At 36.6% G+C, this 13,453-nt stretch overlaps 1 protein-coding gene across 5 annotated transcripts in view; it reads right to left on the reverse strand.

Annotated features, from left to right (window-relative positions):
- The window catches only part of Itgb8 (integrin subunit beta 8), an 83,156-nt gene that overhangs the window by 23,728 nt on the left and 45,975 nt on the right, over positions 1 to 13,453 (reverse strand). For all 5 annotated transcript variants that reach the window (XR_011366887.1, XM_069996125.1, XM_069996123.1 and 2 more), the window contains exons 4-7: positions 11,808 to 12,054; positions 9,999 to 10,164; positions 9,306 to 9,464; positions 23 to 118 (exon numbers count right to left, since the gene is read on the reverse strand). Coding sequence is in view for 4 of the 5 variants with exons in the window: in XM_069996125.1 (XP_069852226.1) it covers positions 23 to 118; positions 9,306 to 9,464; positions 9,999 to 10,164; positions 11,808 to 12,054 (668 nt within the window). In the remaining variant the exon portion in view is untranslated. The remainder of the gene's footprint in view (positions 1 to 22; positions 119 to 9,305; positions 9,465 to 9,998; positions 10,165 to 11,807; positions 12,055 to 13,453) is intronic.

Consider the following 13,453-nt stretch of genomic DNA (forward strand, 5'->3'; position numbering starts at 1 on the left):
TTAGCTTTTGGAATGAACATACCTTATACCAATGAAACTGCTTTCCTTGAACTGCAAAAATGACATTAATGTTGTTGTCTATTAGTTTGGCTGAAAGTTGGCCCAGTGAGGGATGTTCCTGTAATATATAATGAAATAAAGAAAGAAATGAAATGTATATCCAAACATTTATGAAGAAAATCATATGACTTAGATAATAATGTACTTAATTTGGAAGGGTTTTGGTTTAACTAGAGACTTTTAAATTCTTCTGCAGAACAACATCATAATCAATCAAATCTCTGCAAAAATCTATAACTTAGAAAAATGCAGCAGGATAGATTCTGCACAGTGCATTAGGCATCAAGACCTCTTCAAGATTAATACTGGATTCACAATAACATAATCAAAAGGTAATTTAATGCACTGATAATACAGGAATTTATTTCAACCAACAGACAGATTATTATTTCATTTTTCCAAGTACAAGTCCTACTAACTAATGACTTCCATTTAAAATAACAATGGTAATTTTATCTCTTTCCACTTGCCAAATTTTTAGCACCTATTTCTTTTTTTCTTACAGCTTCTAAGTGCTGTTTTGTTGCTTTCTTTTTTATGTTTTTACTGTAAAAATAGTATACAGAGGTGTAACAGTTACATGAGTAAGGTAATGAGTACATTTCCTATCAAGCATTGTTACATACTCCTTTGTTTTTCCTCTACTATCCCTTCCCACCCCATCTCCTCACCTCCCCCACCCCAAGTTGTAAAGTTTGTTTTCAACATAGTGTCTTGTACATCTCATTGTTACAATGGGTCAACCTGTATCCTTGTTTCAGCATTTTGTTATTGCCTTTCCCATCCCCAAATTAGAAAAATGTATATACAAGATGCATGGCACTGATGACAAATACAGTGAAAACAGGGGTTATACTGTGGGGGAAGAACATACAAGAGAAATTAAAAAATCACACAGTACATTTTAGATACATTAAAAACAATAGCAAGAAAGAAAAATCATGTCGTGTCCCTATCTTGGAGTTAATTCTATGCCTCCATCAGAAAGACTGACATTGCCCCATTTGTTAGGAAATGGAAAGACTTGAAAAATTACATTAAGTGAAGTAAGTCAGGCCCAAAGAAACATAGGTCCCATGGTTTCTCTTATTTGCAATAACTAGTATAAGTTTAGGACAAGAAGAAAAGGTCAAAAGCTATGTATACATGAGCATATAAGATGATGTTCATCAACTATATTTCTATAGTCTGTGATGGAAACATGTAAGGAACTTTGTTTTTAAAGTGACAAACCAGTTGTTTGCGGTTGGGAATCTGTAAATTTTCTAGATACTAGTGTGTTTTGCTTTATAGTTGTTTGGCCTTAAATTTAAGTGGGTTATTAAGGAAATAAAGAAAATTGGGAGTGATTTTAAGGCAGAATCAAAAGAAATAGTTTTATAAAAAGAATCAAAAGAAATAGCTTTACAAAAAGAAAAAAGATGAAAAAACTTGAAATACATTAGTGTCAATAATATTCTGAGGCAAAATTCATAAGGAATATTGAAGTGAAAATATGTTTGTGTATAAGTAACTATAAATGTATATCTCTATATTCCTGGACCCCTACATATATATACATATGTGCATATGCACATGTGCACATACACACCTGTTTGATTTATAATATGATATAATAAAACTCCTTAGCAGTAAAGCTTGTGCTCAGATCCCAGGTTTATTACTTCATGACAGTAGTGCTCAGTTCCATCCTCTGTAATGTGTGAATAATATCTACCTTTCTTTTCTTTTTTTTTAGTTTCTTTTATTTTATTATGATAATAATGTACAGAGAGGTTACAATTACATGGGCAAGATAATGAGTACATTTCTTATCAAGCATTATAGCCTCCTCCTTTGTTTTCCCTTCCCATCCCTTCCCATCCTCCCCCCTCTGCCACCCCCCCCAACCAATCCTCCCCGGTCCCCCCCCCCCCCACCAAAGTTGTAAAGTTTGTTTTCGACTTGTACTTCTCATTGTTGCAATGGGACCACCTGTATTCCTATTTAAACGACTTGTTTTTCCCCTTCTCCTCCACAAATTATACCGACATCAAATACAGTGAAAGAAGGGGTTATGCTGTGGGGGAGGGACATACAAAGCAACAAAAAAATAATCGTATAAATGCATTAGAAACAATTGCATGAAAGAAAAAAAAACCATTTGAATACATATCTAAGGGTTCATTTCCCTAACATCACCTTATCTGACCTTTTCTGCTTGACTCAGACATACACTAGATATTGCAAATAAGGGAAACCATGGGACCTATGTTTCTTTGGGCCTGGCTTACTTCACTTAATATAATTTTTTCCAATCCTTTCCATTTCCTAACAAATGGGGCAATGTCATTCTTTCTGATGGAGGCATAGAATTCCATTGTGTATATATACCACATTTTCTTGATCCATTCATCTACTGAGGGGCATCTGGGTTGGTTCCATATCTTAGCTATAGTAAATAATGCTGCAATAAACATAGTTGTGCTGGTAGCTTTAGTGTGGTCTTGTTTGTAAACATTTGGGTAAATGCCCAAAAGTGGGATTGCTGGGTCATAGAGGAGCTCTATGTGGAGTCTTTTGAGGAACCTCCATACTACTTTCCAAAGTGGTTGAACAAGTTTACACTCCCACCAACAATGCAGTAAGGTTCCCTTCTGTCCACATCCCCTCCAGCACCTGTTGTTATTAGAGTTCTTGATTTTAGCCATTCTAACTGGGGTGAGGTGGTATCTCAATGTTGTTTTGATTTGCATTTCTTTATGGCTAGGGAGGTTGAGCATTTCTTCATGTGTCTATTGGCCATCCTTCTTTCTTCTTCAGAGAAGTTTCTCTTTAAGTCTTTAGCCCACTTATTTATTGGGCAGTTGTTTCTTTGAGGATTTGCTGTTGGGGGATTTAATTTTTTGAGTTCCAAGTATAATATCTACTTTTCAAGACAAACTAACAGCAATAATTATTTTCATTTCCAACTGTGTGTGTGTATGTGAGAGGGAGAGACAGAAAGAGAGAGGAGAGAGAGAGAGAGAGAGAGAGAGAGAGAGAGAGAGAGAGAGAGAGAGAGAGAGAGAGAGAGAGAGAGAGAGAGAGAGTGTACTGGGACAAGAATTGAGGAGAAAGGTGCTCTCCCTTGGCTTATCTGCTCAAAGCTGGCACTTTTTACCACTTAAGTCACTGCTCTATTTCTGTTTTTATTTTGCTAGTAAATTGGAGACCTTTCTGCCTAGGCTGGCTTTGAATGGCAATCCCCCCTTCTATCCCCCCTGCCCCCCCAGTCCCTCAAGTAGCTAGGATTATAGTTGTGAATCACCAGCTCCCAATCTCTTTCTAACTTCGGGTTCAAAGTACAGATGAAAGATCCATCACTTTGTTACCATTTTTCTTGATCTTTTCTCACATATTCACTCTATTCATATTTTTCTTTGATACATGGAACGTATACAGACCTAATTCTCTTATGCTCTGTGCCAGTGGGAAGGCTAAGTGTAAGAAGGGAAACTTAGTTTGGAGCTGGGATGCAATTTACTGGTGGAGTACTGGCTAACATGTAGGAGATCTTGTGTTCAATCACTAGTATAACTCTTCTCCTTCCCCATACAAAGAAGTGAGACAGGGGAAGGGAGGGAGAGAGAGAAAGAGAGAAAGAGAGAGAGAGAAGTTACATAGTGGGACATGTTACAGGTACTTCTCTTTCTAGAAATGCTCTTCTAGTAATAAATGTGATTGTATAGAACAAAAAGATCATACCTGGACATCTCACAGTGATAATACCAAACCATTTGCAGTAGTCTCTGCCTGTTCTTTGGTGCCTAAATATGTAGGTCCAGGGTAATGTGACTGAGCTTAACTATTCTCCTGTGATTCAAGATCAAATTATTCCCTAGATTTTGCTCTTTTGGTCAGTTGTGGTTTTTTGAAGAGAAAATATTGATAAATTAAGTTGGTTAACCTCCCAGTATTGTGGCAACTCAGGAAAGCATTAATTAATAAATTAATTAGTAATAACTAATTACTAATAACTAATTAATAAATTAATTAGTTTTACTATATCCAAAGTTCTATGACCCACATTTTACATTTACATATGCAGACCCAAAATCGAAAGTGTTCTATTGAAAGAAATACTACCAGAGCTGAGGGTAGGGCTCAGAGTAGAATATGTGCTTACCATACATAAGGCTCTGGTTTCACCCCCAGGAAAATTATAGTCCATGTTCTTTTATTTAGAAATAAAATGATAGAGATACTGTCTGTATTTGTTATCATAGAAATAACAATTTTCTCCAGTTGCATGTAAGTGTGATGTGAAACCCAACCTATAAAAAAGTTTGGAAAACCTTATCACATGGGTTTGTAAAAGACACATTCTGCCCAAAGCAATTCTTAAGAGTCTAAGTTTAAAGTAATGGAAAGATTCTTATTCATTTCCATTTCCTGTGTGTGGAGAGCAGGACATGTTTCCTCTTCCTTTCCTACTTCTCTCTACTTCATTCTGTTTTACTAAACTAGATCCTTACTAGAGAAGAAGAAGAAAGTAGCAGAAGAAAAATAGAAATAGAAATTCTGCAAGCTACAATCTGATTCCTGTTCCTGCTAAAATACATAATCTGGCCAAGTGCCTGTGGTTTATTCCCTTAAATCCTAGCCACTTGGAATGCTGAGATCTGAGAATCAAGGCTTGAAGCCAGGCAGACAAATCTGGAAATGTTTGTCTCTGATTAGCAAAAAGCTGGAAGTGGAGATGTGGTTTAAGTGGTGGATTACCAGCTTTGAGTGCAAAAGCCAAGAAGTGTGAGATAACCTCATTTCAAGACCCAGTATAGGCACAAACAAGACAAAAATCCCAATCCAAAAGACTCACATAATCTTAAAAGACTTATGGCAGTTCATATATTACTAGTAAATTAAAGAGAATAAAAATATAAATCTAGCAATCTGGAAACATTGTTTTAATTTCAAAACCTGATTTTCAAATACTTTTGCTTTAACAACAAATAATTACAGTTTTCCTAGCACTTAAATCTTCTTAATTTTCAAACCCATTTATATTTCAAGAACATTGGGTTTTTTTGGGGAGGGGGCTGGCTGTGATTGGTCCTGGTGCTTGGTCTCAGAGTCTGGAACCTGTCCCAGGACTTTTTCGCTCGTGGCTAGAGTTCTACCACTTAATCCACAATTTCACTTCCTGCTTTTTTGGCTAATTGGAGATCTCACAGACTTTCTTGTCCAGACTGACTTCAAACCTGAGTAGTTAGTACTACAGACATAGGCTACTGGCGGCTGGCTATCCCATGTATTTTAAACTATCTGACGCTTACACAAAATTAATATGTAAAACATTCAAAAACCAATGTTTAATATGCAACAGCAGACACTGAAAAATAGGAGTCTTTTTCTTTAATTTCTTTTTCCTTTCATAAATAGGAAGTCATATTGACCAAAAATATATACAATGTGAATCTAGAATGCTCTAATTTGTTCAGAAGTGCATTAAAAAGTATAGTCGGGAATTTTAGGCTCAAAAGAACACATTTTTGAACCCCAGAAAAAAATCTGTTTTCAAAGAAAATTCCAAGTACCTTGAGGCTAATTTTTTAAAATTATAAATGTACAACAGATGTTGAGCATACCACTGTTGACAAGAAGCTTATGGATTAATAGCTCTTTCAGAAGCCCCTTCCCCTTTCCTCCATGAAGCATGTTATCTTCTAAGTATTTTATCTTTCATGCCTTTTATTCTGCTAGCAGAACACTTTCCCTCTCAGGCAGCTGTCCTGGGCTGGTGATGTCACTATCCCTTAAATATACCTCCCCCTTCCATCTACCCTATTAAACATTGCTGCCCTAGACTCTGAAAATCATTATTAGAGATAACACACATTTCAGGGCAAAAGGGAGAAGGAAAAACAGTATGCGGGGACAGCTGCTGAGTAATTAAGGCTGTGGGAAGTAACTTATAAATGTCTGAATGAGGAGGAGTTAGAAAGATTCTTTGGGAGCAATTTCGGTTTAAGAGATAATCCATAAAAAGAGGGATGGTAGAATTTGATGTAGACAGAATATTAATGTCTTTCTAGATGGACTGAAGGGAAGAGTACAAGATTCTCGTCATCTCCAGTAAAATTTGCAATAGAATTCTCTAAGATAATTTGGAACATTTAGTGTTGAACAATAAAGTATTTTAGAATGAGCAACAACTTGAGTTGGCAGCAGAGGTGAAAACCACAAGGTATATGCTGTCCATATGTACACATCCCAACAGCCTATTTTCTGAGTACATGACACTACAATGGTAACTGCAGTCCAGGGCTCCTCAATGGTGGACATTTTGTGCAGGATATCCTTTGTCCTGTGTGGTGGTCAGTGACATCCCTGGACTCTACCCACTAGAGGGTAGCAGCTCCTTTCGTCAACTCTAACAGCCAAACTGTCCTTACACATGAAACTCTGCCCTCATTCATGAAACTCTGTCCTCAGGAAGGTAAAACAGCATTAGCTGAGAATCACACTGGAAACAGAACATTTCTGGGCTCTGCAATTGCTAGCTATGTGCTGTCATTTGAATCTTAAAAGTGCACCAATGACCTCTTGTGTGTGTGGCTTGGTCCTCAACCTGTGAAGTTATTGACGGTGGTGGAACCTCTCAAAGGTGGAGCCTAAAGGAAGGACTTTAGGTCATTGGGACTGTGCCCTTAGAGGAGATGATGGAACCCTGGTGTATTTTTTTCTCTCTTGCCACAAGATGAATGACTTTCTTCACCCTGGGCTCCCATCATGATGAGATGCCAGAATCACAAAGCAACAGTGGCATCCAGCCACAGATTAGGATTTCCAAAGTTGTAAATCAGAGTAACCTTTTTCCTCTTTACAAGTTGGTTGTCTCGGGTATGTTTTTAAATGGTGATGGAAAGTTGACTAACATATTATGTGACTGTGATCCAGCCTCCATACCCATACAACAATCATGAAGATGATTATTTACCCTTTCGGACTTAATAGTGCACCAAGTGTAAAATCTGTCCACCATCATTCTGGTGGACATAGGAAAGCCAAATTAATGGTAAGTATAGGCCCATGTTATGATGTCACACTATTCGGTGTGTACTTCAGGTCCTGCTCTGGAAGAAAACATGACCGGAGCAAGGTACTGAGGCTTTAATTAAACTTTGTCTCTTATTAACACTGGTCTCTGTTCAGACAGTATAAATTGTGGATGTCAAACTACTTGTTGAAAGAAGGCATGAGCTAACAATGAGGCTATAGGGAGAGAATTAACAGGAGGCAAGATACCATTGGCATAGACCCAAATTCTAGCTTTTAAATAACCATGGGTTAAAATTGCTGTACATGGTAAAACAATTGCCTACCTTGACTATGAAAGTCTGCTGGAGTACTTTAGATCAGTTGGTGATCTATTTGAATTTTACACATGGAAACCATAGCAACTTCAGCATACTATAGATGCTTCTAATACTCTCATTTCCAAACCACGGGCAAGATAGCTTTGGGAACCACATACACTCACAAAGGTGGCACAGCACAGTTTAAATATTTTCTTTTTGTATGAGTACTGGAGCTTGAACTTGGGGTTTGGGTGCTGTCCTTTGGCTTTATCACTCAAGGCTGGGCCCCAACTTCATTTCTGGCTTTTTGCTGGTTAACTGGAACATCAAACCTCAGATCTCAACCCCCTCAACAGCTGAAGTCTTGAGCCACCAGTGCCCAGCAGAAATAGTTTAAATTTTGAAGAGAAGCAACACAAATGATATTTGCCAGGTAACTAGAAATGACAAGTTAGATGCAGCTTGCATGTTTAAAATGTTCTCATTTGGCTCTATTCCTCTAAATGAAAGTATAACTTTGCCACACTGGTGAATGTGAAAAATCAATGTGGGGAAGGAATATCTCTGACTAGTCTGATTATAAGATTTGAGAAGTTCTTGTTAAAAAGTAATTTGTTTGGGAGACATGGGGTGGGGGAAAGGGATGGTAGGGGAAAAACAAAGGAGGGGGTAACAATGCTCGATAGGAAATGGACTCATTACCTTGCTCATGCAATTGTAACCCCTCTGTACAGTAACTTTATAATAAAAATATTTAAAATAAAAAAGTAATTTACTAAAAATGACATGAAGGCATATCTAAATATTCACTTGTATTATTTCTTAACTAGTTAGAGTTGCTAGTCAAAAATCAAATAAGTTATTTGGACTTTGCAACTTTCAGTATTTCTTTGTCCCCAGGAATACCTTGGAAAGAACCTCTAAGACAAGCAGGAGCCACAAACTGAGAAAGTCTGATGTGTTCTAACATTGGGAGAATGTATAAATAGGTGCCAACTTCAGAAACAAGTGACGTTTTGTTGTTCATTTTCATATCTAGCATGAGCTAATGCTTCGGAAGATGGAGTTCTAAAAGACTGCCTTTAAAAATATGACCCAGAGCTTTTGTTAACCCTCGGGCAGCAATTCAGTTATCCCTCAGCTAAAGCAGAGACCCCCACAAAGGTACACTCCAGAGGAGGGAAAGAGAAACAAAGCCCCTTGTTTTGGTCCCCTCTCCTTCCCTATTTAGGTTTTAGCTATTAGACTGGAAAGATATCTAAAGATATCTGTTAGACTGCCAGACCAATTGCTATTTTTCAATCACTCCTTAACATGGTTATAGAGATCAACCTGTAGAACTAGTCTATTTGTACAAAGTGAAGGCATACTTTTGTTTCTTTTCTAGCTGCATGAATTACATAAAAATAAGCTATTTTTAGTTTTAAAAAATTGTACAGTGTCCTGTAGGTCATCAAAGAGTTATTTAGCTAGGCATTTGTGACTCACACCTGTAATCCAAGCTACTAAGGAAGCTGAGGATCTTGATATGAAGCCAGCCAAGGAAGGAAAAGTTCAGGAGACTCTTTGTCTATCATTAACTAGCCAAAAATCAAAAGTGGAGGTGTGGCTCAAGTTGTAGAGTACCAGTCTTGAGCAAAATGTTAAGTGAGAACATGAAGCCCAGAATCAAGTCCTAGTTCCAGCACAAAAGAAAATAAAAGAGTCATCTACTAAATTATCAAAGTCTTTTAGCCATCAATTTTGTTGAATATAATTTACAGACTGTATTGCTTCATACATTTCCATCCATGATTTATCCTGGCTTTCTGTATGTGTGGCTTCTCTCCGTAAGTTACTGGGACAAGAATAACTAGATTGCCAATTCAAGCTTGTGGATTTCACCGAGAGTCATCATTATGAAAGGAATCATTGCTACATTACCATGGTTGTTGACTTGATGTAGACATTGTTTTTCAGGTGGCAGTTTCCGTCATTGGGCACCACGATGCCTGCCAACTTGCTATCAAGAGCAAGATGAGATGTCTGATCTGTCATCACCAGCAGCAATCTTTTAGCTTCTTTTCGCCATCCAATGTGACTCTTGAAATAAACATGTATAATTAGACCTTGTACAATCACATAGATCTGTACTGTGTTCTTTGCCTCAAGAAAACAATGTTTGAATTGACAAACATGAAGCGAGGATATTCGAGGATAAGAGTTCAAAGCGGCTTGCTCAACAGGGTCCACAATTAACTGTACATGCTCTATTTCACCACTGTCATTGAGCCCACAGACTGCCAGTGTTGTACTGGAGGAAGCATCAGGACTCAAGAAGGAACATACGTGATGCATCGTGGGATAGCGTGGTTCTCCCGTGGGATGAACAGTCCTTTTGGATAGTTATGTCCATGTGCTCAAGTTGCTCTTGCCTTTTGTAAAAAATATTTTCCCAGTTTCATCCCTCCCATCTGTACAAAGTGAGTCATATGTGTGATGAGTTCATGGTCAGAGGGGTACATATTCTTCCAAGCTATGTTTCACCTCACAGACCAGAGAGAAAATAAAATCTCTTCATTCTTTCAGAGCATTGCATCTGAGCGCTCAAACCTTTATTGACCTGACACATCTTACCTCACACACAGCTGCCTGAAGCATGGCATCAAACCCTCCTTCAGGGGTATCTATGTTTCCGGAGATCTTTTGTCTGTGCACTGCTTTTTCAAACTCCGTGATGTTTTCTGTCAAGGATAGGACATGGATGTAGCCATGGGGAGGCATACAGTCTAAATTGTAGTCACTGTATGGGAAAAGAAATGCAAAGTGTGTTTTTCTATGTAAACTTGAGAGTTTCAGAACATAGCTATAATTATTCAGTTAAACTGAGAAAGAAGTAGGTATTGTTTTGGGGGGATAGGGAAATTTAATAACACAAAAATCTGAAAAATTAGAGGATGAATTTAATCTTGCTGAATACTTCTTTGGAGTAAGATATAAAGCCATAATGTTTAATGTTTCAAAAATGAAGATTAAATATATTTCATTAAATGAGACAACTAGGGATATTCAATGTGCAAATAAGGAGGAATGTAAGAATTTGGAGTAATTTCCTGTTACAGTTGGCCAAAAAACCATCTGAAAATCACATTTTGGGAAATATTTGTGAGAATTAACTGAACTATATTATTGTTTCTTACTGTTTTTGTTTGTTTGTTTGTTTGTTTTTCCAGTCCTGGGGCTCAAACTCTGGGCCTAGGCACTGTCCTTGAGCTCACTTTTGCTCGAGGCTAGCTTTCTACCACATGAGCCACAGTGCCACTTGTTGCTTTTTCTATGATTAATTAGAAATAAGAACCATGATCTTCAGACCTCAGCCTCCAGAGTAGCTAGGATTACAGGCATGAGCCACCAGCACCTAGCTCTCACTGTTTTTTTTTTTTTTTTAAAAACGATGTTTAGACTAGACTTACAGTGAGCTATTAAAATTCATGAAAACTGCTTTCCTGACAGCTCAAAATGAAGTGAGATCACCTTCAAGGGAAGGTTCAAGCTGGGCATGATGACACAGATTTGTAATCCCAGCAGTTGGGAGCCTGTAGCAGGAGACCACAGCTCAAGGTCAGCCTTGGTTACATAGTGAGAAAAAAAAAATGAGAGCAGAGGAAGTTGATAAAGTTGCCACTAGGAGATAAATCAGGTCTCTTCTGGTAAGATAGGTAGTTTTAGTAAGTTGGAATGTGTAGTAGAAGATGACCTGAGCAATTTATGGTAGCAGAAAATATGTTAAATTAACATGATTTATATAACAATAACTACACAGATTCATTTCTCTGAAAATTCAATATGCTAAAGGTGGTATCATGAGAGAACTTGTATATCTAGGATTTGTTCTCTTCCTGGTAGGACAAGTGCTATTTGGAGTCAGAATTGCAACATGGTAGGAAAAAAGGGCTCTTTGTAAATGATCAGTTTCTCCTCTTTTGATTCCCTCCATGAGATAGCCAGGCTTTCTTCATGATCATATCATAAAAATTTAATTGTGACAGAGATGGAGAGATAGATAATTAACATGATAAATATGTTAATTTTTGTCAGGCTTGAAGTCAATAATTTTGAAGCAAACCAAAAGGAGAAATTAGTAATTTCCACAAAGGTATTTGTAAACATAATAGCATGGTCAGTAGATGTTTATCTAGAGTTTATACCAATATTATTTAGGTTTTGTGTTCTGTGACAAAAAGTGAAGAAATAACATTTGAAGAAATAGAATATATGAAACCCGGGCTATAAAGAAAAGTTTTCAGATAGAAACAATTTTCTTGCTCGCATGCTTTGGATTCCAATTTATAAAACGAAATTCCATACTCTGGTAAATTTGTTATAGAAAAACTAGATGTAACAAAAAATAGTGATCTACTAGTATCCACATCAAGTAGCAGATACCTGCATTGATTATGAATCCTTTCTGGGTGGATGCTAATGTATGGTGAAACAGTTTTATCAACATATGACCCAAATCCAAGGCGGAAGTCATGGGAGAAAAATGCCATTTTTCTAGATAAGTCATTTCCAACAGAATTTAATTTTTCTATATTATTATGCATTGATGCTGATACATCAACAAGATAATAAAGATCCACAGGATATTTCTTCAAAGGGTGAATTTTCAGCATAAAATTAGCTTCAGCTCCTGGTTCAAAGAAAGAAAAGCATCACATAGTTTTTATTTTATGTATCTCAGCATGAACTGTTAATAAGTCACATTTCAGCATCTAGAGAAATTTACACATTATGAGACTTGGAACATTCTGAAATAATTAATTATCTATTTTTCAAAATCAGTTTCTTAGTTTCGAGTTCTATGATGGATTTCCCATAATCCTGCAGACTAGCTAGACTTAATAATAAATGCACTAGCTCCATACAAATCTAAGTATCGTCACATACACCTGCATTGCCCATGGCCGTCAGTAGTTAGAAAAGCTGAATGTAAAGCATCTGTTGTCTCCAGAAGGTATAAGGGGCTATGGGATGGGATGGTTTTATGCAAACCAGAAAAATTAAATTTTATCAAAGGCCTATATATACATATATATGTATATATTCATTCTTTTGGTTTAAGGTGTATTTACAGATGATGTGAAAACTCTGGTTCTGACCAGTACAGTAAACTTTAAAAATAGTGAATATATCATTATATCCAAATGATGTGGTAATTTCCTCAGGACAACTGTCTACAGTTTCCTATTTCAGTTCTCTGTCACATAATGGTTTCACACAAGGACCTCACTATGCCTTTAGGAGCCCAAAGCATTGGTATGTTTACTTTTATTTTTAATATATGTTGAAAAATGTCACTTATAGTTTGTGAATTTCACTTTAAAACTCTAAATCAAATGATTTTATGTCATTAGCTATTTTTGTCCATGGAAAATATTTTGAATGGGAAGTATTTAAAAGAAATAAATGAGTTGTATATGTAATTGGTAGGCCAATTTCCTTATTAAGAGAAACTTCTAATTTATCAACTCTTATTGTAGCAGTATTTTCCCTTAATTCATTCCACAAATTGTTTTTCTACTGAATTACTTAACCTATCAAAATACTAGGGGTTTACTGGCCTATAATACAACTATGGAAGGAAGAATGCGCTTCATGTGTAGGGAATCCCTTTAAGGTAATGCTCATCATTTTGTAGCTCAAGGATTTAGAAGGAGAAATTCAGCGTGCATAGCCCAGCTAAGCCTATTTTCTTTTCTCAATCTTTCCCTTTTGAAACCATAAATTCTGCTCCGTTTTGAGCCCCTGTGAAAAGTTCAGTTCCTTTGGAAGTGTTCTGCAACATAGGAAGGGAAACTAAATTTGTGAGAATGTTAGAAAATGGCACAGAAATAGGCTAGATTCATGAGAAATATACATACAGCACAGTTGAGGAGTGCAATTCACTTGAAGGGGCTTGAATTTCAATGTATTGGTCAACATTTAAAAATAAATATATAGTATATATGACAATACATTTTATATTTGGTATATATATGGTATATATAATATGTAAAATGTTATATAATAAGCATAATATACATATGAAC

This window comes from Dipodomys merriami, unplaced genomic scaffold, assembly GCF_024711535.1.
Source record: "Dipodomys merriami isolate MVZ:Mamm:240054 unplaced genomic scaffold, mDipMer1.0.p SCAF_5, whole genome shotgun sequence".
In the NCBI taxonomy this organism is placed as follows: domain Eukaryota; kingdom Metazoa; phylum Chordata; class Mammalia; order Rodentia; family Heteromyidae; genus Dipodomys; species Dipodomys merriami.